This window comes from Schistocerca cancellata, chromosome 8 (genome assembly GCF_023864275.1).
Source record: "Schistocerca cancellata isolate TAMUIC-IGC-003103 chromosome 8, iqSchCanc2.1, whole genome shotgun sequence".
Lineage (NCBI taxonomy): Eukaryota > Metazoa > Arthropoda > Insecta > Orthoptera > Acrididae > Schistocerca > Schistocerca cancellata.
The window spans coordinates 238,897,240-238,925,021 of NC_064633.1; the positions used below are offsets into that span (position 1 = coordinate 238,897,240).

The following is a 27,782-nucleotide window of genomic DNA, read 5'->3' on the forward strand; positions in this document are numbered from 1 at the left end:
TTTTACATACAGCTTGGAGCACATGGCTGTTTGGTTTGGTATGTATTCTAGTATTTAATTCTGTTCAAGTTAGTAAAAAAGTCTCAGTTGTTCAAACAATAACATGAAATCCAATTTGAAAATTAAGTAACTGCAAAGTAAAAAGTGCTTGCCTTTCTCTACATTCCTTTGACGACGTTATGTTGAGGTCTCTTAAAGTCCTTGTTCACGTAACGAAGTTCAATACTAACATACAGTTTAAGTGGATATTTTCAAATCATTACTCGATTACCGTTTTCAAACTTTAATCACAAACTTAACGTAAAAGTGACTTCTCAGTTTTATTTATCATTACATACTCACTTAAAATTAGTGACAAAAACATAACAACCTTCAGTTGCCATGTCAGTGTTTAATAATAAAAGTTTTTCTTTCCCATCATCTTGTACAGGATTTTGGATGTAAATCGCCCTAGTGGGCTGGCGACCGTAATTATTTCCTTTTAGTTCAGTAGTGTAACTTTTGGATTCATGATCAGTGGTACCTCTTTTCTGCCCAGTGTTATTCGTGAGAGAATGCACAAAATAACTTTCATTTTTCGGAATTGTAGCCCTTTTCGGTTTAATTACATTTTTATTTTTAGTAGACTTTTCTATCAGAAAGATCGGTTGTAGACTTTCCTCCTACTAATCGGTATTACTTCTTCGGGAAAGATAGCCTTATCCAATTAGGAAAATTCCATAAGGTATACACGCGATCCACGGTCATATTTCATATCGCAAGCAGGATAGGTCGATTAGTTAGGGGGAAGTTACAAACTCCATTAAGAATCAGGCGAGTAAGTTACCTCTTAACTGGCCATCTGCGTCTTACGGATCAGATGATGTTCCCTGATAAGGTTATTGGCTTACAAAACTAAAAAGCCTCAATTGCCAACGATTTTCATTCAGCGGTCCTGTATTTATTATTCAGTGTTTGTGATTTCTGGAAGGTTATAGGAGGTTCCTCTCGATGCAGTATTTCAATTTGCTTGAACATTCAATGTGTGTATGTATATGAGCACTGTCCGCACAGTCCAGATTCGTTGAGAACTTTAGTATGTCCTCAATAAACGGACTTCGTTTACGAGAGTGTTAATTATTATTGACGACCCTGCTATTGTAACTGGTCCGTGATTCCAGATTCAAAGTAACCATGGACTCAGAGATACAGTAAAATTATGGTTCTGATAAGAGGCATCGAAGTGAAGGCTGATAACAGAAATAAAATCGTGCATTTTACAGAAAATTTTCTTTTCGGGTTTTTATTTAAAAGATAATAGTGCCACAACAGTTGCAAAAGTACAGATCACGCACAACCCATTGTCTTCGCACGTCGCTCCATCAGTACTTTCTAAGGAATGTACTCTTCAGGAACTTGTCGGCTTCCATAGACTTGTGATATGAAGGCAGCCGAATCCTTTGGCGTCCTCGTCCTGTTTGGACTGCTGGTATCTACGTCGTACAACCCGTACGATCTCCTGCAGAGAGACGCGAAAAGACTTTGTGAGATAAGTTGTAATACATGAGACACACACGCTCTTTCTCTCTCTCTCTCTCTCTCTCTCTCTCTCTCTCTCTCTCTCTCTCTCTCACACACACACACACACACACACACACACACACACACACATATACACATATACACATACTCACACACACGCATGCACGCACATCTTCATTTGACAGGTATGTTTGAAGCGCTAACAGCATAGCGTTTAAAAATAAATAGTAATACAGAAGGAGAGAGAGGAAGAGAGAGAGAGAGAAACAGACTGTATTTCAAATGGGATCAACTTCTTTTGGTAGACTAGCTGAAGGAGCATAATTATTTTCAATTGTGGCTGTCATAAGAACTCTAGTTGTACAATGAAAGTATTACCTGAAACGTAAACAAAGACCTGAAATGGTAACAAAAAATGGCTCTGAGCACTATGGGACTTAACATCTGAGGTCATCAGTCCCCTAGAACTTAGGACTACTTAAACCTAGCTAACCTAAGGACATCACACACATCCATGCCCGGGGCAGGATTCGAACCTGCGACCGTAGCAGTCGCGCGGTTCCGGACTGAAGCGCCTAGAACCGCTTGGTCACCGCGGCCGGCTGAAATGGTAACAAATATAGTGCAAGTGGCAGTTCTTTGAGGGCATCACATGACCCGAAAATATACACAAAACCTCTGAAGACAGACGGAAGTGAGACCCTTTCATTCTCCAAGACGAAATTACTAAATGCGAGTCTCTTCCAGTTTCCATTTCCCGTCGCATGTGTTGTTGAGAGGGTCCCCTAGACTTAGAACTACTTAAACCTAGCTAACCTAAGGACATCACACACATCCATTCCCGAGACTGGATTCGAAACTGCGACCGTAGCAGCAGCGCGGTTCCGGACTGAAGCGCCTAGAACCGCTCGGCCACAGCGGCCGGCAAAACTGTAACATCATTTGATCTCAGCAGGGATGTCTTGTTATTGAAACTGTTCCTTGTCCGGTTGTCGGCTAGTAAAGTTTGCCACGTTTCCTCTTCCCATCTTATTTAATTTTACTTCTTACGTTAAGAAATTTTTCCTCACTCAAATTGCTTTTTCATGCCAGCTAGCTGTAGTTACTTCCATCTTTATTTGGTTTAAATTTAATTTAAATTGTGTGTAGCCTCACCATTCCAGACAACATTTCTCTCACATGCTCTTCCATTACATCATCATTCTCCTGAAGAATTTTGCAATTTTATTCCAGGTTGTAACCATAATAAAAACTCATAGTTGTTTTTTTTCGTTCTTCTTCTGTTGATTCTATAGACTCTTCCTTTTCCTGAATCCACACGTATAATTTTCTTCTCTGTCGCCTCAGCACTTCTGTCAATATCAAATAGGAGAACGAGGATGCAGACTCTTCTTAATATTGAATAAAATACTTTTGGATGTTGGACTGTGTCATTGTTACTACTAAAGCAGATAAAATGCCCACGTTTGCGCCGACTTGTCGCGATCTCTTCAAGGCGGTTCACTGCTGTGTAGTGGCCAATGTCTTCCTTCATATTCTGTCATTTTCCGTTATCTGATGGCTACCGACCTCACATATCTGAGAGGCTACAGAGGCTAAGAGGTTGGTTTGGAGCGGTGACTGTACGGTACGCTATTGCCTGTGCTACCCTGGTGGCTGTTTGGGAGACAACAGGTGGAAGGTGGCGTATACGCTTTCAGCTGCCTGTGGCACTCTGGTACGCGCATGGCGGGCAGACTCTCGTTGGTGCTTGGAATGCAATAGAAATCGACAGCTTGTATCCAGGGGATGGTGCTTACCTGCAGCGAGATGTTAAGGCCTCGCGACAGTTCTCTCGCTGCCGCCGTGTACACTGCCAAACCGTGATCAAGTGGCGGCGCCGGCCGGCCAACACAGGCTGTCTGCCGTGTTGGAACCGCCGGCAGCCAGGCCACATGTAACAGAAGCCATTCTCCGTGTTCATGCTGTTATGACATTTAATTATTTCAGTAACAAGCTGCTGGAAAACCGTTTTGGTGTGTAATTATCTCTCTTCGAAAGGGAAAGTAGGAAACGACAAGTATTTTGGACAGGTAAGGAAAACTGATGTTGAATCCTGTTGATGCCTTGGGCAGATTGAGGGAATATTTCGAAGAGTTGGTCAATGTAGGTGAAAATACGATCAGTATTGTTTCAGATTTCGATGTACAATGGGATAGGAATGATGATGGAAATAGGATCACATTTGAGGAAGTGGAGAAAATGGTCAGTAGATTGCAGTGCAATAAAGCGGCTGGGGTGGATGAAATTAAGTCGGAACTCATCAAATACAGTGGAATGTCAGGTCTTAAATGGCTACACAGGATAACTGAAATGGCGTGGGAGTCGGGTCAGGTTCCATCAGACTGGACGAAAGCAGTAATCACACCAATATTTAAACATGGAGACAGAAAAGATTGTAACAACTACAGAGGTATCTCCTTAATCAGCATTGTGGGTAAAATCTTCTCAGGTATTGTTGAAAGGAAAGTGCGAGTATTAGTTGAGGACAGATTGGATGAAAATCAGTGTGGGTTTAGGCCTCTTAGAGGTGGTCAGGACCAGATGTTTAGCTTACGGCAAATAATGGAGAAGTGTTACGAGTGGAACAGGGGTCTAAAAAAGGCATATGACCGGGTTCCTAGGAGGAAGTTATTGTCTGTTCTACGAAATTATGGAATAGGAGGCAAACTTTTGCAAGCAATAATAGGTCTTTACATAGATAGTCAGACAGCAGTTAGGTTTGTCGGTAAATTGAGTTCATGGTTCAGAGTAGTTTCAGGGGTTAGACAAGGCTGCAACCTGTCTCCACTGTTGTTCATATTTTTTATGGATCATATGTTGAAAATAATAGACTGGCTGGGTGAGATTAAGATATGTGAACACAAAACAAGCAGTCTCGCATATGCGGATGACTTAGTTGTGATGGCAGATTCGATTGAAAGTTTGCAAAGTAATATTTCAGAGCTAGATCAGAAATGTATGGACTATGGTATGAAGATTAGCATCTCCAAAACGAAAGTACCGTCATTGGGAAAGAGATATAAACGGATTGAGTGCCAAACAGGAGGAACAAAGTTAGAACAGGTGGACAGTTTCAAGTACTTAGGATGCATATTCTCGCGGGATGGCAACATAGTGAAAGAACTGGAAGCGAGGTGTAGCAAAGCTAATGCAGTGAGCTCTCAGCTACGATCTACTCTCTTCTGCAAGAAGGAAGTCAGTACCAAGACTAAGTTATCTGTGCACCGTTCAATCTTCGACCAACTTTGTTGTAAGGGAGGGAATGCTGGGTGGATTCAAGTTACCTCACCAATAAGGTTGAGGTTACGAATATGAAAGTAGCTAGGATGATTGCAGGTACTAATAGATGGGAACGATGGCAGGAGGGTGTCCACAATGAGGAATTCAAAGAAAAACTGGGAATGAACTCTATAATGTAGCAGTCAGGGCGAACAGGCTTAGATGATGGGGTCATGTTACACGCATGGGAGAAGCAAGATTACCCAAGAGACTCATAGGTTCAGCAGTAGCGGGTAGGAGGAGTCGGGGTAGACCAAGGAGAAGGTACCTGTATTCGGTTAAGAATGATTTTGAAGTAATAGGCTTAACATCAGAAGAGGCACCAATGTTAGCTCCGAATAGGAGATCATGGAGGAGTTTTATAAGGGGGACGATGCTCCAGACCGAACGCTAAAAGGCATAATCAGTCTTAAATGACGATGATGATGATGATGATGAGTAACCTCTCTTATTATCCGTTGCTGCATCCTCGGCTGCCGTGCAAGCACGCGAGGTTCTAGAAAATTGATAGGATTGCTACAGTTCCGGTTGTGTTCTGCTACAGCTGTGCAGCTGACTTGTTGCTCTGTCCCAGTCATACGTAACGTTCATACTCCTGAACGCAAGTGCTAACGGGTCTTCCGGTTTCAGCAACATAGACTTAGTCGCATTCAAACTGAAGTCCGTTGACACTTGCATGTAAAGAGCATTCACGGAATCCTTAGAGGGCTTCAACAAATCCCGGATACTGTGGCCACTCTGAAATAACGGTTTGATTCGTGCGCGGCGCAGGACCTTGCCCACACGGAGTCCCGCTCGAAATCAGCCCCGATGACAAGAGAAGATCTGAGACAGAGTGGTGGGATACGAACCTGATAGTCGGCTGCTATACGGCCCGACAGCTAGGAGTGATGGTGTGGGATGCCATTTCATGTCAAGGCTGGGCCCCTTTGGTTGCCATTCACGGTACCCTTACAGTACAGCGGTACGTCAACGATATCCAGCGGCCTGTTTCGTTGCCCTTCATAGCAAAGCATCCTGGGCTTACTGAGCTTAGAGTTCAACAATATAATAATCGCCCGCACACGGCGAGAGTTACCACTGTTGGTCTTCGTGCTTGCCAAATTCTATCTAGTCTACCAAGTTTGCCGGTTCTCTTCCCAACTGAGAACGTTTGGAGCATTATGTGCTGAGCCCTCCAATCAGCTCAGGATTTTGACGAGCTAATCCGCCACTCGGATAGAATTTGACACGGTAGCCTTTAGGAGAACATCTAAGAACTTTATCAGTCAATGTGAAGCCGAATAACTGCTTGCATAAGAGCCAGAGGTGGAACAAGAAGTTACTGACTTGCTCGATTTATGAAGCTCTTTCTCTTGAATAAATGATCCAGTTTTTCTGTAACTGAACTCCTTTGTTTGTACATGTAGACCACATCTATTGATTCCCGTCCCATTCTTATAATTCCATCGTGGTGCCGCTTTTTTTTTTCTTCAAGTGTATCATTATTTCCTTACCGTCGGCTCATTTTCCTTTTCTTGTCTGTACAAGTAATGAAGTTTTCGCCTTGAAATGATTTTAATTTTATTGACTTACTGTAATTTTCTGGTAAACCAATCTCGCTGCTTTCACTTCGTCATTGCCTCCCAGAATTTTGAATACTACTGCAGTAGTGCAATTTAGTATAAAGGCATGGGTATTTGTAGGAAAAATAATATTGTCCGCTGGAATAGTTGTGCACAGTGTACATCCAAAAGTATGATATCCAGTGTACCGAAAAATTCAGTCAAATGGTACCGCATTTGATGTCAGCAGTACAGTACTTAACAAGACGTCAACGATTCAGGTAGTGGAGGGTGGAAAATCGGTATCAAGGCAGTCGCCTTTGTGCAGTGTTAGTGTGTGCGTGCGTGCCTGTACCGCAGACAGGAAACCGATACCATTAGTGATAGTAAGTACTGTGTACATGAACCACGACTGTGACAATAATATGAATAAAGTCATCATGTGACGGAAAAGCAAAAATTGGTATGCACAAGGTAATGAGATTGACTGATCGTCAAATCGCCAAGAAGTTGAATTGTTTAAGTACAGCGATTGATAATTTCATTACATTTGGCGGACGGTATGGACAGAACATGTGGACTAAGTAGGAAACTATCTGTGGCATTGAATCCGTTACTTTTATGCAAAGCAAGGACCGGAAACCGTTATTATTCCGGACTTGTTGCTGATTTACAGGTACTAGGAACGGCATAAATGTTGTCGCATGAAAAACATCTCGCGTTTAAGAAATGTTGCAGAAATCAGCAGCAACCTGCTCTAGCACCCAAATACAAACAGGATAGATTGCAGTTTGCAGAAAAACACATGTCATAGAGCTCAGAATGGGATAAACTGATTTCAGTGATGAGAAGAAATTTAATTTAGATGGGCCGAATGGATTTCAGTATTATTAGTATGACCTGAGAACAGAGCAGCAGGCAAAGAATGAGCAGAAGCTTTGGCAAAGGAAATGTTATGATTTGGGCAGTCTTCTGCGCTATAGATAAATCACTCATTGCTTGGCTAAACACCAGAATAAACTCCAACATATACACTGAGGTGCTAGAGATAGAACTGATTAGAATGTATGAGTATCTAGGGAACGAAAGTCTAATTTTTCAACAATGTGATGTATCTGTGCATCTTTTTGTTACAACAAAAATGTGGTTTGGAAATAACGAAATCGATGTCTTACTCTGTCGTGCATGAAGCTCGGTTCTGAATCCCGAGGAAAACCCTTGGGAAATACTTGTAAGGGATGTTTATCGCAATGGAAAGCAATTTCAGGCTCAAAAGAGTGATACAAGAAGAATGGGTGACAATTTCACTGCAAGAACCACAAACCCCAACAAAATCAATTCCGTAATGAATTTTAGAGGTAATCAGAAAGAACGGATGTTGGACAAAATACTAACAATGCAATAACACAACAGGACAGTGGCTGTCTTTATACCAGTTCCTTGAAACTGCACTCGTCTAATTTTGGTACTCGTGTTCTCGTGTTATGAAACAAACTACCTAATTCCGTCGTGACTGTCTCACATGTACGTATAAATTCGATACACGTACGCTTCAGCGTATTATTTCTTTCGTAGGAACCCTGCCTTTATACTAATTCCCACTCATATAGTTTATTTTCTTTCTCAACATACGACTATCTAGTAAACTTCATCTTATATCGCCTGGGATGTTTCCTAGGGGCGTTATCAGACATGAACACACTAAATTTTTGTGGCGGTTTGATTGAGACCGAGCTCTCTTAAAAGATAAATTAACTCTCTGTTTCCAAAATGCTGTAAAATAACTTTTCTGATTACTTATTAAGTACGTGAATCAAATTCTGCACAAAAATTGTATTTTCGACTTAGACTATATGCTGAATGGACAGTACAGCCCAGAGGTCAACACAGTTTTATTACAGGGAAAAGAGCATTCTGATCATTGGACACATTAATTACGGTAGATACTCACGTGAAACCATAACGCCATTCCAGAGTATCCATCAGACTCCATATCGTGTATCCAATCACTGGGATATTGTCAGTATATATAGCTTCCAGTAGGGTTCCCATGTAACCCTGAAAACAATGCATTACATTTTTCATAAGAAAAATGAGTTCGGTGACTGTAAGAGAAATATTCGACAGGGGTAGCACACTTTACTTACGATGAAGTATTCGATCCTGTCCGTATCATTTAGTCCTCCTGAGTTCGACAGACCATTCTCTGTCACGAAAATTGGGTATCCAGGATACTCGTTAGCAACCCAGTTCAGTAATTCTCGGAATCCCCAAGGATATCTCTGAAAGAAAAAGAAACATACTACATCTTTTGATGATTTCTTCACACATATTCATTTCACACTGGTTCTCTAGCCGTAGTGTGCTCCTCCCTCCTCCGAAACACTCACTAATAATAGCATATGGTTTCCAGTAGATTCTAGTACTCCATTTTGTTTTGGTTATAACACGTGTGGCAAAAAAGATTGGTTTTAAAACCTGTTACTTGCTTCAGGCTTAATGTCAGTCATCTCTTTACATACGGGTTTTAGTTTCATTGCTGCTATTACTTACGATAATAGATATGAGGGAGGATTGGAGACAACGAGAATTTCATTTTTATATGTGGAGGCGGGCCAATAATGTGTTTTCCCGCTTTTAAACTACAAATTTCATCCGGTGACTGTCATCTTTGGGTAAATGTCAATTATGTCAGAATAACTGTTTTCATAAATGCTGTTTCACTTGTACGGTGGTTCTGTAACACGGCCGTTGCTAACATTAAATTTGCTAGCTGAGCGGGCGTGTGCAGAGGAATGGAATGGATCTTTTATATTCCTTACTTATAAGATAGGAGATAAATCACAATGTGCAAACTACCGAGGAATGTCTATACTAAGCTCCTCTTACAGACTGTGTGATAAAATTACAGATAAGAGATTAACACCAATATTGAAAATACGTACTATAGAGGTATATAATGGTTTTAGGAAAGGTACCGGGAGTCCACGTTCTGATCTTTTTACTTTGCCACAAGTAAATGAGAAAAGAAGAGAATTTAGACTGCCCAATTATTATGTTTTTATCAACAAGGTGAAACGTAAAATGCTATAGGAATTACTAAACGAAACGGGAATTCCTGCACCTCTAATTACGGCAATTCAGTGATTACACAAAAATAATAAAATAAGTATCGGTGCGTGATAATTGGACAGAATCTGCCGATACTAATCATGAAGTAATACAAGACTTCCCGCTGCCCCCTACGTTCTCAGTGTTGACGTAGACGATATCACTCATAAATGGTTGATTATTTTAAGCGCTACATTAATAAGTGATAAATTTAATTTAATGGCGCTGGTATTTGTAGATGATCAGTTTATAACACGGAAATCCGAAGAAAAGATTCAAATTGCAGTAAAGTGGCCACTAAATACGGAATGGGAATATGGCCACATAAAATAAATGTGATGACATTTCAAATATTATTACCCATAAGTGTCATAATTGTTGAAGATGGACGAACAATTGAACAAGTAAGGAAGTGTAACTATATATGCTAAAAATTGTAAATTTCCCTAGTCAGATGTATGGTGGAGAATGTTGGGACCTAACATCAGATCAGTTACAACAAATCGTATCATAATAGACGTATCTACTCAGTTTTATAGCGGGATATTCATTACTAGAAATTAAAAGAAACACTTATGTTACACATGACATACATGTAGGATCCATCCCGATTATAGCTGGGATATATTGACTGAACTGGAAAGACCATGTCCAACCATAGATATAATACAATATAAGCTAATAGGAAATAGATGCGTTGAACATCGTAGAAAGAGATGGCACGAACAATTGTGATACAGCCACACCAAAATGCCTAATCCTTAAAGACAACAATGATGACGATGATTAAGTTTTTCTCAAAAATCATTACAGGCTACGAGGCACGCTGTTGTGTTTATACCTCAGAAATCATGTAAAATTCAGACTACAGCTTCAATCCCGCGACAAAAGGCAGATAAACAGGCAGAACTAACGCAAAACAATGTTAATTTGATTTTGTAATATGAAGTTATTCTCAAAGATATCACAGTTAACCAAGATTACTACTTTCAAGTGCGAAAGTGATTGCTTACGGCACTGAGGAAAAATGAGCGCCCTGCATAATGCCGATCAAAGGGCGTGTCCCTCCTCAGCGACAACGTCATCGTCGAGTTCACAAATCGAAATGAAAGCAGTTTCGCAGTTACCCCACCCACCAGTTCTGCTCTACCTTCTATTCCTCTGATTTTTCCCACATCCTTTAGATGAAGAAGAACGTTAAATGTAAGTGATTCCAGGCCGCAGAAGAGCCGGAAGACTGTAAAAACTGCTTCCATCACTACATGAGACAGTTCAGCAATTGAGATTAGTCCCATGAAAAGTATTTTGAAGGAGACGCAGCTTCGTATATCCTCAGTGAAATACGAAATATGTAACTGAAAATAATGGTTGTTACTATTACGTTACTTTTTCTTTTTATCACAATTACAAGCATCCTTTTCGAAAATATATGAAGAGGGTAAAACAATGAAATTCGTGCTGGCAGATACTATAGTGAGAAAAATTAGTAGGGGCTGCAACAGACGTGAAAATGTAAAATTGGTCGTGTGTCAGGTGTAGCCGTTACTTACAGATGAAATCATCAGGAAAAGACAGAGGGAAACCTCAAATTAGTGGGAAAAAAAACGAGATCTGTACATGACTGTGTATGTAGTCATTGTATCTAAAGGGAAATCATAAATTGTGAAATTTTAATTCGCCTCTATGTTATAATGTTGTTTGAAATAGACATTAAAATATTTTTATTTTATTTTATATTGATGTCAGCATCATTATCGTTTAGAGCTCAGTATATTTTCTCCAGAACATAGAAATGAAGTTGGTAAGAGTTCTAAGGTTGGAATTTAATTTGCCACGTTCTCGTTTGGCATTGAAGACGTAGCAACAGGGACGAATGAAGCCGTCTGCAGCCCGTGTAGTTGTTAGTAATTGAAGTTTACCTGTCACCGCTTATGTGTAAAACATGGTGAATACATGTTCACTACCAACTAACGTATTTCACTTCTACTTACCCCACCAGTGATAGTGATGACGCCGGAGTCATATATTTTAGAAGGCTTAATGGGTATTTGTATTGAATACGCATAGTTCGTCCAGTAGTTATTCAGTCCTAGGAAGTCTGCCGAACCTGCAAGGAAATTACTGTCTCTAAGTCACCGAAATCCAAAACAAGTTTCAGCTAAAGGAAGTTCTTCGAAAAGTACGTACAGTGAATTTTTTCCTAGAATTTCACGAAACAATATTAGTAGCAATTTAAAATCAGTTACAGAACTACAGCAGTGTAGGTAAGACTAAACGAGAACTGCTTTATGTAACTATAAACCACAAGAAAATGTTTTTTACAGATATGTTTTACCTTTGATTAACTGGAAACACGGGGCAGTAATGTTATGTGACAGAAATTTTTTTTTGTGATTTATGTAGTCGCATCTGATTTTCAATTGAGTTGTTATTTCCATCAACGTATACCGAAGAAAATACTATGCAATAGTTACCGCATGCAAATGTGGAAGCCGGTACTTTACACAAAATAAAGTGAAATAATTTGAAATGATAGGTTTTGCTCAGCCACAAATATAAATATAATAAATTGGCAGCTAAAATGTAGATTTGAAAACTGCAAAGTGCTCTTGGCAAGAGAATTCCCAAAAATTGACATTGCACTTTTGATCTAAGGTCCACTTAAAACTACAATGTCCTTTGCGATATAGAGGGACGTACCAAAAGACGTGTAGTTACAGTAAGTTTCGTCAGTTACTAACGTAATATTATACAAATTATGCATTATATCCAAAAACTGTCACTTTTATTCTACTTCTATTACCCACCGTGAAACGCTGGTTACATAAGCTGTTTGTAGATACATATTAGTATCTAGTAGTTTTTATATAGTATTTTGTTCGGTATACGTTGAAGGAAATAACAACCCAATTAAAAATCAGTTGGTTCTAAATGAGACCAGTTGTGAATTTCAAGACTACATCGTCCACTTACCGAAGAACTTAGCTGAGGTGCTCACCTCTAATGTACTCGACCTCTTCCTGTGTGAAGGATGGCAGTCGTGAGCGCGGTCGTCCCTCAGCTGCGCTGTTCGCATCTATCCTCTGCCGCACCACAGCCGGGTAATCCCCCTCCTCAGTGAAGATGGGATGTGCGAAAATACCAAACTGCAACACAGAAGTTCTCAGCATTCATCTCACAGTTCTCACTATCCATTGCTTTCTTATAGGTAATAGAAAGTCGTTCACAGGGTACAACATATTATAATGACACTGCTTGTACTCCTAAGAAAATCAACAATCACCATAAAAAAATCTTTTGAAGTTGCAGTAGGAGAAGCTGTAGTCAAACTCACCTGAAACTGTCGCGCTCTATCACTTGCTTCTAAATCTTCTGTAGAATTGGAACGTGCTGCAAGCACGTCCATATTAATAGTTATTCCCACGCTACCTATAAAATATTTTTAAAAAAATGCAGAATGAGATTTTCACTCTGCAGCGGAGTGTGCGCTGATATGAAACTTCCTGGCAGATTAAAACTGTATGCTGGACTGAGACTTGAATTCGTGACCACAGGAGGTTCGCAGAAGAGCTTCTGTGAAGTCTGTTAGGTAGGAGACGAGGAACCGACAGCACTGAAGCTGTTAGGACGGGTCGTGAGCCGTGATTGGGTAGCTCAGATGGTAGAGGACTTGTTCGCGAAAGACAAAAATCCAGAGTTCGCGTCTCGTTCTGGCATACAGTTTTAATCTGCCAGAAAGTTCCATTAAAATAAATGTCTTACATATAATTCAGTTATCATAAAATATCCAAAATTCCTCTCCTCTACGCATGAACAGCCTTTTTAGTAAATGCTGTTGATAATGTAATCGTAAACAAACTGCAAAATAACTGAATTACGAGATCATGCTGAAAAGTAATACCTCCGAATTTTTTAAGTTAAAACTCTTGAAACTTTTCAAACAGGACAAACGTTATTAACATTCTACATCTTTATTCTTTAAGTCTATGTATTTATTTCTCAACATAGTCGAAGGCGAACACACTTCCCCTAACGGATGACAATTTGTTGATACTATCACTGCAGAATTTTGTTGACGGAGCCACATCATCTCCGCTTGCAGCATTTCATCACCCTCAAAGTAAAGTTCTCGAAGGTGTTCTTTAAGTTTTGGAAGCAGATGAAAATCGAATGGGGCCAAGTAGAGATCGTATTGCTGAACGAGAGGGTGCTACATGTGTGGGCGAACACTTAGAATCCGTGCTTTCGATTACAGCACGCTGCTTCTCATTCACGGACAGCCGTAGTTACCGCCATGTTACACGCTACAACTTGGAGCCCTCTAGCAGCAGAGGGTTACAACTTGCCGTAGCGAAGCGGAATAGTCGACCGAATAATATACAAGACATCCTCTACCTATACTGAGAACGGAACAAAAAGATTGAAGACAGTAGTTTTCAGAGCGCCCTAGTATCTGCACAAACATGTTCGGTAACCAAAGTTTCCTGGGGGCTAATAGAAACAGAACAAAAGTGATAATTTATGAAAGTAATGTATAATTTATAGAACACCTCGTTAGCAACTGAAGGAGCATTATTCATCTTCAAAGACTGAAATATACAGTGTAAATGGCCTACAAGTGAGGAACTCGAAGGCCTTTTTACTATTAAATATAATAATTTCAGGTCTTAACACGTTGTGAGAGAAGCTGATTTTACTGTGCTTTCTGTGGAGTCCACATTACCGCGTGTAGGTGACCACTTGACCTGTGTTCAGTTAATGTACTACGTATAATCCTGCGCGGAATAGTGCGCCTGCAGAGCAGCAACCCATTCGACAGCCACGTCGTGTTGGCCACATAAATCGCAGGCGTTACCGTCTAATAAATTCGCGCGATAACTGTCGTTGAGTGGAATAAGGAAAAAAATATATATAAGTACACCATTTGGCAGTTGTTGAGTTGACGTACAAACAGAAGTGGTACGGTAAGGAGTGACCCTCCAAGAGACGACCAGACAGAAAGCCACACATGCGTTAAGAGAGTCTAGTTTTACAGCGATTATTTGCAACATCCTATGTTGCCCATTGTTGCAAAAATGTCACGAGGAGAAGACAGTTATTAACCGAGGGCGTTATTGGTACCACGCAAACGTAGCCGTGTAAAGCGACTGCCATCATCCGACACTGATAATTCGTTTGATCCTCTAAGCAACCAGCTATACGCTGTGTATTTTACAAGTAGCCAAGGTGCCAAAGTGAGTGCTGAAAACGTGCAAAAATGTAACTAACACAAATAGTTTTATGGGCTTGTTGTCAGAGATGAAATATTTGAAAACATCAGTGACACAAACAAATTTATGCTACGCGAACGACAGTGGTTTCGAAACCTATGATTCAATGTGCGTCAAGAAACAAAGATGAGATAAAGTGGCATTTAGGACTGGTTTTCAGGATGGGATTGGGGAAACTTCTATCCATATATTTATGTTGGTCCAAGGATGCACTGTTTATTCAGACATGCCCATGGAAATTACTGAACAGTGATTATTTTGAAATTCTGTGGCGAATGCTACTTCTCGCAGGAAATACAAAAATTGGTGATTCAGGTTGTCTCTCAAAAGTTCAGTTCATCATCGACGAATTGATCAAAAATTTAAAAAGAATATTAGTATCCTGCCGAAATATTATGTATCGTTGAATCTCCGATACTTTTCCGAGGACAAATTATCCTCAGGCAATATTTGAAACAAAAGAAGAGCAACTATGGCGTCAAAATGTTTAAATTGTGCTGCGGTAATGGCTACTGCTACAGTCTTCGAATTTACACTGGCAAAGTACTTGATAAAGAAAATAACGCACCAACAAATTCTGTGAAGGATTTGTGTCAAGATGTACTCAGGAAAAGCCATGTATTACGTACTGATAACTGGTATACCAGTGTAGATTTGACAAGCAGACTCATAAGAAAGGACACATATTTGGGCGGTTTCTTTCGAATTAAGCGTTAAGAATTTCCCAAGGATGTTGTAACGAACAAACTGAAACGTGATTGCGAAAGAGAATATCCAAAGAGTTAGGGTCCTGAAATGGAAAGACAAAAGAGATGTCTTGGTTTTTTCCAATAAACGTTCTAGTGAAATGGAAAACGTCACTACCAAAAGAGAGGTTTATCGATAACCAAGAATTTTTACTGAATATTATAAGGGAAAAACCACTGTTGACATTTCTGATCAGATGAGTGCATATTACAGTCCATTGAGAAATCTACGCCGAATCAGGAACTGGCAGAGCCGAAGGGGAAACTGATTAAAACTCAGATACAGACACTTCGAGCAGAGGGTCAAGGCAGTTAGAGCGAATAGTAGTAGAGGACAGATAGGTCAGGCAGGTCGTAGTGGAAGTAGAGAGGTAGCAGTATTAGGAGCGACAGACAAAGTTATTAGCGGAGCAGGAGTGAGCAAAGTTATCTACAGTAGTTGGGAACCGTAGATGGAATTCTATCTGTGTTGCTGAGGACTCCTGCGTGTCGTGTGGTAAGCATAGGCGCAGTCAGTGTTGACAGGTTCTTCTAACAGACTGAACGGTGCTGGTTTGCCACTGTGTCTGTGTAAAGACTTGGTCTTTGGTGAAACAGCTCATTTAGAGCAAATGCACACTAGGCAGAAAGTATTCTCTGAATAAAGCTGAAAGTTGTAAAACACCTGATATTCGTTATTCAGTACTATTTACAAGAAGTTAATTTTAACAACGAAGTCAGGTTAGGACTCCCTGTCAGTTAGGCCATCTAAGTACTCCCATTCTCCCCGATCTCCGTCGCCCAACCCCAAGCAACATTCACGTTTGGGACGCGACAGATTGCCAATGGGAAAACGTGATACTCCTCTGCAGTCCCTGTCGGCTGAGATCTTTTTTACTGTTATTGCGTTGTGTCACATGGCAGTGAATGGTATATCGTTCCTTGTAGACACTTTGGACAGTTGAAGCATCAAAAATGGGTAACGTCATTAACGGTGGTGTTACGGGTTCCTTACTGGTGAACTCATATCTCCACGTCGACCCATACTAATGCACTGACTCCATACATTCGACCGTTTCAGTAGCATAACTTACAAGGAGAGCGCGGAAAGTCTCATAGTCCGATTTCCCAGAAAGTTCGTTTGGTGGACGAGGGTGTCATAACATATGTCTCAGTTTATATGTAGACACTCGACCATTTCTGAGATAAACTTTGACTGTCGTTTTTGAGAAAACGACAGTCAACGTTTTCGAGATACTTTATGTGCCCTTTAGCACGTAAGTGTCCATCGGAAGTGCTGGTACAGTGGCTAGCGTCGCGACTTCAGTTTTGCGCCCGTATTGGGAACAGGATTAATGTTTTTATTTAATTATTTTTTATATATCTAACCAAGTCCATAGAACATTACTGAACGAGTGTGTAACATAATAAACGGATAAGAAAAAATTGAAACTGTTTCCGGTGAACTTCTTGTTCCGTGCCTTTCGGTAATATTGGTGGTGTTGCGTACTTGCTCCCGAGAAGCGAACTCCGATCGACCACCAAGTACGCCAGCTTATTCCTGCAACCTGCAAGGAGGGTCTCGTATGCAGTCTATTCTGACCTACCCAGCTGGTTCTGTCTTCTTCAGGGGAATCAGTAAGGGAAACACATCGTTCCCGAATTGGTTCTCAAAGTCAGGAGACAGCAATAAACCACACACACATGCTATAATAAATGTGTGAAACTTATTGCGAAACCCGGTTTTAAATTTACAGTTAACTTAAGTCCTTTCTATCCCATAACTTGATAAAAACATTCACATAGTAGCCTCCTAAGGACATACATAGAAAAAATGTTCAGATGTGTGTGAATTCCTAAGGGATGAAACTGCTAAAGTCATCGGTCCTTTGACACTACGTAAACTAACTTAAACTAACTTATGCTAAGAACAACACACAGACACCCATGTCCGAGGGAGGACTCGAGTCTCCGGCAGGAGGGGCCGCGCAGTTCGTGACATGGCGCCTCAAACCGCGCGGCCACTCCGCACGGCGACATACGTAGGTAAATGAAAAAGAGAAAAGACAAAAAAAGCGAAAAAAACATAGTATGATTTCGAACGCAGGGTGCGAAACTGTGAATACGCGACGGTAACCGTCGCGTCACCACTTTGGCTGAAATCAATATGTACTAAAGGAGACATAAAGTACCTCGGAAACTTTGACTGTCGTTTTCTCACAAACGGTCGATTATATACAAATAAGCCGACAGACGTGTTCACTTATTTGCCCCTTTCTTTCACTGAGCGAAGTTAATGGAAAACCGGATTATGGCTGTTGCCGTATTCTCCTCGTCAGCGGTGGAGGTTACATGACCCCGCGGTGCTAAAACGTTCCAAAGCGACCAGTGTACTCTGTTGTGGGGGTGAATAATATTGTATCCTATGAAAAAAGTAACTGATCCCACATACATATTCTAAAAGATTGACTACTGAGAAAAGAAGAAGTATTAAAAGCCGTTTCAAGTTATGTGAAGCGAGGATGTAGCACTGACCGTTCTGCGAGGCTCTGTACTCCTCGTCGTACAGGTGCCAGACCCGTGCGTGGGACTTGATGACGGTGTGTGTGGCCAGGTAGTCGCCGATGCCCGGAGCAGTCTGTGCAGGCGCCACCAGCGGGTACGAATACCCGTTCACGAAGACGGAGGGCTCGTTGAATGTGATCCACCATTTCACCTGAGAAAATACAAGAAGACCTCACCCGACGTCCCTGTAAGGCGACTGGAAGACTTTATTTTGTAACTGTCACTCACCCTGTCACCGAAGTTCTCGAAGAGTAGCCTCGCATACTCCACGAAGTAATCAGCCATCAATTCGTTGGCCCAGCCACCAATGTATTGCAACGCTTGTGGAAGATCCCAGTGGTACATTGTCACCTGAAGTCAACGTACCAACAAAATCAGGAAATTTGTCTGTAAGCTGGTAGAAATTTCAGAATATCTTGTTCTTTTTGTTGTTTTCAGGCCTGTCTTCCACAGTTACAATTTTACAAGAAATACTAGATTCACACAGTTTTTTTGCGATTGTGATAAAAGTCTTATATAAATCACACGCGTTTCGCTTTATTTTAAAGCGTTTTCAGTGGCAACCTCGTGTACTTTGATTTGATGCTGCAGAATGCGGATCGCATTCTGCAACACAACGTGAAAGTAAAGCTTCACAGCGAGCAAAAGATAAAAGTTTTCTCTCTCAGTGAGGTGCAGTGTACCAAAAACGAAAACCTGTGTGGAGAGGATGTTTTGTAAAAAATAATCATTTAAAATGCTTCACAGTGAAACGAAACACTTTCGGTCTAAACATTCGTATGACTTTAACTATAGACGTAAAAGACTATGTATATTCTACATTACTTGTAAATTTCAGACGTTTATGCTACTCACGAGCAAACGTCTCACATATCTTGAACCGGATCTGCGTGAAATACACTGATCATATCGAAACGTACTACCATTCGTTACTACGATAATTCTTTGTTATTGCTACCCATTTCGATTGCAACACATCATTATTGGACACAGGAAGATTTTCAGTTACAGTATTTGTGAAGGTATCTACCTACAAATCACCTTCAGTGCCACTCAAGTGAGTGTCACGGTTTATTTCTCTCCTACCTCCCGTGTTCCAAATATAACTTGCCGTCACACTCACTTTTAACGACTCAAAGATGGCTAAGACCACAAAAACTATTCAAATGTATTGCTATTACCGGATTAAAACAATTTATATAATTTGTTTACATTAATCCTTAATACATTCTTTTCACAGCCGGCCGCTGTGGCCGAACGGTTCTAGGCGCTACAGTATGGAACAACGCGACCGCTACGGTCGCAGGTTCGAATCCTGCCTCGGGCATGGATGTGTGTGATGTCCTTAGGTTAGTTAGGTTTAAGTAGTTCTACGTTCTAGGGGACTGATGACCTCAGCAGTTAAGTCCCATAGTGCTCAGAGCCATTTGAACCATTTTTTTCACACAACTTCCAAAAAATTCAGATAAATACGTAATTCGAAAAGTATTTCGCAAAACTTGGAAAAAATCTGTCACACAGTTGTTTCAAGAATTACAATAGCTTAAAACATTTACAGCTTTGACACTTCCTTAATTTATATAGTTTAAAATTCAAATGTGCACCCACAAGTTTCATTACCTCACATACAATGGGACTGTACGAACTTCCATTCGCCGATTTGATTCATATTGAGAGGCTGCGCAGGGCACGACTAAGACTGCAACGTATATAAATAGAAAAAAAAACACAGCTCTGGCCGTTTTCGAGAAAATCAAGTTTGAAAATTTTACATGTGCTTACGTACTTCGTATGATCGACAGTAACGAAGGATTTACGAGCCAAACGAGTACTCTCAAATGGTTCAAATGGCTCTGAGCACTATGGGATTTAACATCTGAGGTATTAGTCCCCTAGAAGAACCTAAGAATATCACACACATCCATGCCCGAGGCAGGATTCGAACCTGCGACCGTAGCGGTCGCGTGGTTCCAGACTGAAGCGCTTAGAACCGCTCGGCAACAATGGCCGGCTGCAGTTTCTTCTCATTACATCTGCCCCTGACTTGGTTATTTCGTCTCTTGTTTTTGCTAATGTCCCGCGTTTCTGAATCATAAAACGTAGATTAATAACTGCATAATTATTTGCTTCTCAATGACATTTTTGATGGGCATGCTGTACTATGAACTATTTAGTTGTTTTTACGGCATTCCGGCACTGGTTCATTAGCTGCTTTTATCATTTTCGCAGTCCGCATGCATATCAAACACATATCCAAGACATATGAATTCTTCACAGGCCATAAAAATGTTTCCGTCCGTGTCTTTTCCGTCCGTGTCTTTACGAGATCCTACAACCAGAGATTCCGTGGTTGCAAAATTCATTTCCTGGCCTCAGTGGACATAGATAGAAGGGGCTAAATTAAAGATATACATACACGTGTTTGGTTAATAACTGTATGGATACAACAATCCCATACTCAAGGAATGAGTGTAGGGGGAGTAGATGCAGTAATCGAAGACCGAGGTCCTAGGGAAGGTGATTTGCTGTTGCCTTCCTCCGACCTGTTATGAACTGTCAAGCGTGTGTTTGCGTCATGTGGATGACTGCGATGAGTACTTCAACGCTGCAGTGTGTGGTGTCTGTTGTAATGGATGAAGGGAAGGGAGGGGGCGAAACCGGTGTCACCACTCCTCTCGAAAAGCACCAGGTGGGCAGCCTAGAGTAATGTCGCCATCCGGCTGACGGATCACCGGCAACAGTGCCACAGGCCCTCACACGGCAGAGAGGTTTGGAATTAAATACAGGACATCGACACAAAAGCTGGTGATCATAAACTTTACGCCACCACCTCTCGTCCCCTGAAAGGCCAAATACTGGGAGTGAAAATCTTATTCACCACCAGGATTCGAACCGGATTACCTCACAGTCCAGCACCACCCCATAGGAGTGCGTTAGCGACCATGGCTACGGAGACGGGTTGATAGTACTACGTGATCCATCCTAATTAACAGTGAAAATTTACGTGGGTGAGAGTGTGCAGTATTTGTAGCAAAATCGTTCCAGTAGTTATGGGTCTGCTCATGAAAGTTCCGTTATTGGCTGTTGTTGACTTCAGCATGCAACATTATGCTGGTTAGTACAGATATACCTGAAATGTAGACTCTTCGATTACATAGCTGTCTAACTGGCCTCAGTTTTCTTCCTCGACAAGAAATACAGTACTGCTTGAGCACATTATACGTTACCGTTCACTGTACCTTGGTACCTGTTAAAAAAGGTGTTCCATGTGTTGACCTGCCATTTGGATGCAATAATGCGCCCGTCTATGCAGTGAGATACGAATTGTTTTAAACACGTACAGCTGCTTCACTCCATGTGAATCAGCAAGAGTGTTGTAAACTCCACTTTTGAAATAAACCCAGACTTAAAAAAGAAATCAGAGGGTTGAGGTCAGGTGATTTTCAAGGTCCAGCTGCACGCCCTGCTGCCGACGTATCCATCACTGATCATTCTGGTGCGTTAGATGGCGTCCTCCATCGACAGCAAAATCTGTTGTTGCGCCATATTGGATGTAACACATTCCTCAGCCATGAGCCTCCGCTGAAATCTGAATCCAGTTACATGGGATTTCATCGAAAAGTTTACATTTTAAATCAGTCTGCCCGACTAGGACAAAACTTCATACCGGAGACATTGGTGGCTCGTAGACACACATTCGGAATTATCTCGGCAACATCTTCTGCAAATCAGTGCCACCGGTACATTTTGCTTCAATTATGGTGTGCTTTTACCCACACAGTTTACTCTGTTAGCTAAAGCCTGACATTATATCGGTCCAGTTCAGTGACTAGGTTATGCGATGAGAGTAAGTGGCAATAAATAAAAGAAAATAGAATTAGAAGATCAGATAGAAAAAATTGATCGAGAAGGCAATGTTTATGGGACGGAGAGTTCAATTTGTCCGTTGTACCAAACCCTGAGATTTTTCTTCAAAATGTTCCAGTTTCCGAACTATGATTATGGAAGAGACTCGATATAAGAGAAGTGTACAGCAAGACAGAAGTTTAAAATGAATGTTATCAGATATTCATCTGTTTGTAGCAAGTACTCACGACAGGCTGAATTCCGTTAGCGAGCAGCTCGTTGATGAGGTTGTTGTAGTAGTCGATGCCAGCCTGGTTGATGACGTCGAGGTCCCCGTTCGGCAGCACACGTGACCAGGAGATCGAGAACCGGTACACGTCCGCCTGTTGAAGCACAGTGTAAGAAGAGCTCGTAGCAACAATATTATATATTGAGTATGTAGATTGATATGTTCCACTAGATTACTCATTAATTATTATGCATTAAGATATAACACTATCATAAGTGGATTTTTTACAGAAAAATAATAAAAAAGGTTCGATTGGTTAAAAGAAGGTATTCAAGTTCCAAACACAATCCACTAGAAGGTCTTAACTTCTCACATTGCTCCAACGCAGTTTAATTGTAAAGAAAAGGTCCGATTACAGATCTCGCAGTAATGACACGGCTTTCTAATAAAGTGCCTGAACGTCTAAGTACTGCAAAGGACGTACGCTTTCCGCTTGGCACGCAAGAGTGTGGGAAACTCACCTTGTGTTTGCAATAAAGGGTACATTGGAACTGACATGAGATTGTCATCTGGCATTAATGGCCAGGAGATCCCAGATTGACGGCCTCGGGCGAGTATTTCTACTTGACGCCACATCGGCGACTTGGGCGACTTGTACGTATATGAAACTGAGAGGAATATCTGAAGATAACTTAGACACCCAGTCACCGAGAAAGATCTCCCACCCAGCCGGGAATCGTACCCGGGACACTGCTTTCAAGAGACAGTGAAACCGAAAGATCACGGACTACGCACTAAATGGGAACTCCTTAAAGAAGCATCGACATCCGACCTAAAGCAACCAAATTTGGGCAACATATGTGGGGTCTAGTTTAGCAGGGGATACAACCCGTCAGCTTTGAACAATGACGTCACAAGTCGCCAGAGAGCATGTATTACAAAGATTAAAGAGCTGAGGAGAATGTTGAGAAACAAAGGAATGCGAGAGAGATAAACTTTATTTCACATATGTAAGGGCCAGTAGTATTTTCACGTTAACGATATCGCGTGTTTGTATCTTAGTATTTCTCCGTAAAATACAATGGAAAGAAAGGAATGAAATTACTAGCAAAGAATACATCACGTTACATGTATGTCAGTTGTATCTCGAAAGTCTTTCGAACTGTATTGCTTAAGTGCAGTACGGGATACAAGTTCAGCGTTGTCGATTTCTTAGTTTCAACTAGCATTGCTGTCCTGTTGTTCACTTGAACTATGTATCCCCTGCTTCACTAAACCGCAAATGAAACCCGATACAAATTAAAAGCTCATTCGAAGTGAGTTGCTTAAGTACAGTCCGGAATACGAGTTTGTCGTAAGGCGATTTCTTCGTTTTCACTAGCATTACTGTCCTGTTCTTCACCTGAACGATGTATCCTCCGCTTCAGTAAACCCTAAGTGGAACACGGGATACAAATTGTAGATGTGCTGTTTATTTCGTCTCCGCTATTACTAACATAAAATAGGATCAGTTTATTCTATCTCGTGAGATTTTTTTTTAAAGCCAAAAAACACTTATCAGCTACTGAAGCATCTGTATCTTCTAATGGGTGCGGGAGTTCCGACTCCTGGGGAGGAGGGTGGGTGTGAGTCGGAACACCCGCACCCATTCCGACTCACCCATTCCGACTCACACCCACCCTCCTCCCCAGGAGTCGGAACTCCCGCACCCATTAGAAGATACAGATGCTTCAGTAGCTGATAAGTGTTTTTTGGCTTTTTTAAAAAAAATCTCACGAGATAGAATAAACTGATCCTAAGATACAGATGCTTCAGTAACTGATAAGTGTTTTTTGGCGTTTTAAAAAAAAATCTCACGAGATAGAATAAACTGATCCTAAGATACAGATGCTTCAGTAGCTGATAAGTGTTTTTTGGCTTTTTTTTTTTAAAAAAGTATCACGAGATAGAATAAACTGATCCTACTTACGAATAGGTGAAAATACACGTACGTTACATTTGCAACCTCTGAATAAGAAACAAACAATTAACTTAATTAAATCACACGTTTAATGATTTAGCGAATATCAAGCGATCGCTTTTAGATTCACATTCAATTATTTTAATGATAGCGCTTATTAGAACACAGAACTGCTTTATTATCTATGCCTCGAAGTGAAGACATTACTATCTATAACTAAGGAATGACGTCATTGTTCAAAGCCGACGGATTGTATCCCCTGCTTCACTAGACCCCATATGTGTAGCATTAGTAGGAGATGATGGGCAGGGACGAAGAAACCATGAAAACAGATTCTGCGATACTATGATTTCATGAATTTTCACTCATTGCTATTCTGGAATGTAGGGAGAGGTCATAAAGATTCAGAATACAGAAACAAATTTAAGAGAAGTGAATGATTGAATCGGACAATTTCTACCCTCTGAATGCTAAATAAAGCAAGCGTTGCCTAATCTTCTGTTGTATAACACACGTCTGAGCGACCCACCTACCTTAGGCGACGGTCGGCAGACGTCACAGCTCTACCGTTGCGCGGTTACCAATAAACAAATGGTAGCTTTCGGCGAGATAAACAAAAACTAGTTCTGTCTTTGTAGCCCTGAAGACGTCTGATGAGGTAGGAGACGAAGTTCACCCAAAGGAAGATGCCTTGGACCATAGCGTAACACGGAAGTAACGAGTGTCACCGAAGATGTAAATACCGCCCGTGAAAGCTTGCACTGTATGAACAGAAACGAAAATGTGCAGCGATTTGAATATGTCCTCAAATGTTTGTGTCATTCGAGGGATGAGACTTAAATACAGATAGTTAGTGACGACGAAAATGCATTTCCGAAAGCAATGCTAGATGCGACGCACAATGCAATTATTGGTCTTGAAAAGTGAGAGACAATTATGGTGTGCTGGAAATGGTGAAATCTGGAAGAAAAGTAATAAAATATGAGACAATGTTATTATTTACAGAAAGCCTTCTGAGTAAGACCATTTCTCAAAACTGGTATAGGCCCGCATCTCGTGGTCGTGCGGTAGCGTTCTCGCTTCCCACGCCCGGGTTCCCGGGTTCGATTCCCGGCTGGGTCAGGGATTTTCTCTGCCTCGTGATGGCTGGGTGTTGTGTGCTGTCCTTAGGTTAGTTAGGTTTAAGTAGTTCAAGTTCTAGGGGACTGATGACCATAGAAGTTAAGTCCCATAGTGCTCAGAGCCATTTGAACCATTTGAGCCAAAACTGGTATAACGCCGTAGATGTTCTAGAACAAACAAAAGCGCTACGAATCCTGACTAACTGCAGAGGGATGTTAATCAATTAAAACATGTAGTCATAGATGGAAAGTAGCTCCAAATACAAGATTCAACGAATTCTCGAGGACGCTCGCTAATAATAAGATAGTTATAATCTCATGAAAAAGGGCACTGGGTGCCTGAAAACGGTAAAATAATAAAATTCCTTATTTTCAGCTAGTTGCTGATTATTTCAAAAAATTTTCGAATGTTTGAGGGTAATAGTCAAAGAAAACTGTAATAATTATAAAAATCCGCCTCGATTGCATAAAGTACCTGGTGTTTACCTAGGTTCCAGCGTGGGTAACCACGCATTCTTCAGAAAAATTTTATAAAACAGCTTGTCTAAATGGGCATAGTCAAAGGCTAAAATAAACACCTACAGGGGCAAACCCCATAAACTTTTTTTACAAGTACATGGTACATATGTACCTCAGTTCGGTGGAGAGCCTGTGACCATCGTACGTAGGCTGGGGCAAGGCAGCACACACAGAGATAAGTAATATTATTGACTTGGTACGTATGTACCATGTAATTGTAAAAACATTTTATGGGGTCTTGCCCCTGTAGGTGTTTATTTAAGCCTTTGACTATGCCCATTTAGGCAAGCTGTTTTATAAAATTGTTCTGAAGAAGGCGTGGTTATCCATGCTGAAACCTAGGTAAATACCAGGTACTTTATGCAATCGAGGTGGATTTTTATAATTATTTCGATACTTAACGATTGCTGACGCGCTGCAATGCTGAAAGTTCTTAAAGAAAATTGTAGATGGAAAACTAATATTAAATGGAGAAACAAGTGCAGACGACGGGATACAACAAATCTTTTATTATACCAACGGGAGGAACTGTCCAGCGTCATGAAAGAAAGTTACTAATTAGGTAGTAGATGTGGTGAAGTCTGAGTCTTACACCACGCCGAATACTTAAAATTATAAAACATGAATCACTTGTAGTTGACTACCTAGGGACAACATACAAGACGTATGAAACAAGAGGTAAACGATCATGTCGCCAGAAATTTATTTTTCTTACTATACTGAATAAAGGACAACTGCTGAAATGTAAGAACTCTCATATGGTGAGGTTACACTTAAGTTCGGAATGATATGTATACTATTTCGACATCACCACTATGTTTGGGGTGTTCTGTGATGAACCCAATGTGGTGAAGTTAGTGTAGTTGTGCCTGTTTCCTATTCATTGAATGTAGTACCTTTGGTGGTCATACAATTTTCTCTTTGTGAACTCTAATATAAATCTGTGGATGATTTCGGATCTTGCGTCAATATTTAAAAGGTGTTTCTCTAGTAGCTCTATAATCTTTCTCTCGCATGAAAATGGACGTATTAACTAAGATCTTTGAAAGCTACTCTCTCTCTCTCTCTCTCTGTCTCTCATTTTTGATATTTGTCTCTTACAATGTAAGACGTTAGCTTGAAGTAAAGCAAAAGTAGTTCCATTACCACGCTTCTGACTTAAGTTTTGAGGAAGTGTTCCTTAACTATGAGACAAAATTTTTACCAGTTCTGAATCCTTCCGTCTTATCACACGGTCACTGGGTGATTTCTGAAGTGAACCACAACCGGATCTCAAACAGTCAGTTCTCCTTCTTAGAAATGAAGTATGAAAAGTAAAAGATAATGAGATTTGTTTGCGGATCTCATAAATATTTCTGTGCATATTTTTGGTGTCTTACTGCCAATGGTAGGAGCAACATTGTTTCATATTTCCCATGTAACATATGAGTATGTCGATAGTTACTTTTCCGCAAACACATGTTCATGAATTAGGGCACCAAAACCACGTGCATTTTCGTGCGAGAGAAAGATTATAGAGCAATTAGAGAAACACCTTTTAAACATTGACGCAAGATCCGAGTCGGTGAATACGTATGTCGCTTTGGATCTCTAGTTGTATCAGAAGTCACTGAACCTTCCTTTTGCGAAAATATACTCACGTTTAACGCCTTCAGCATCTGCACGTCCTCCTTGTATTTGTGATAAGAATCACAAGCTACATCTCCATTGTCACCTTCGGCAGTCAGTTCCGGGTTGTTGTGGAAAAAGACATCCTGAATGCTTTCTCCTTTACCTACAAGTGGATAAAAATTGCTCATGAAAAGTAAAATCGGCATTCTACCGAACGAGACCACGAAACTCGTCGCTTACTTGGGTGTCCTGCTCGCAGTTGGAGAGATGCAGAATACAGAAAAATCAACCTGAACTTACCGTCCGCATTCCAGCCACCTTCGACCTGATAGGCTGCCGTGGCAGTGCCCAACAAGAAACCCTCCGGGAACTGTCTGGGATTGGTCTGTGCTGACCCGACTGTCAGCACGACCGAAAGGACGATCAGCAATGTCAGCAT

At 40.9% G+C, this 27,782-nt stretch overlaps 1 protein-coding gene across 1 annotated transcript; it reads right to left on the bottom strand.

Annotated features, from left to right (window-relative positions):
- Positions 1 to 1,311: 1,311 nt before the first annotated feature.
- Positions 1,312 to 27,782, bottom strand: LOC126095485 (myrosinase 1-like). The gene is made up of 11 exons (XM_049910275.1): positions 27,644 to 27,782; positions 27,373 to 27,506; positions 22,152 to 22,286; positions 18,286 to 18,408; positions 18,028 to 18,208; positions 12,832 to 12,926; positions 12,496 to 12,643; positions 11,489 to 11,604; positions 8,534 to 8,668; positions 8,338 to 8,444; positions 1,312 to 1,498 (listed from the first exon to the last, which is right to left on the bottom strand). The coding sequence occupies exons 1-11, from the start codon at positions 27,780 to 27,782 to the stop codon at positions 1,372 to 1,374; spliced, it is 1,440 nt and encodes a 479-aa protein (XP_049766232.1). The 3' UTR covers positions 1,312 to 1,371.

Excerpts from the sequence above, each read along its gene's own strand:
- LOC126095485 (XM_049910275.1), bottom strand. The coding sequence starts at position 27,782 with ATGCTGACATTGCTGATCGTCCTTTCGGTCGTGCTGACAGTCGGGTCA. Across the intron at positions 22,287-27,372 it reads AGATGCTGAAGGCGTTAAAC|GCGGACGTGTACCGGTTCTC; the intron begins GTGAGTATATTT and ends GTGCTTCAACAG. Across the intron at positions 11,605-12,495 it reads AGAGGTCGAGTACATTAGAG|GTTCGGCAGACTTCCTAGGA; the intron begins GTGAGCACCTCA and ends ATTTCCTTGCAG.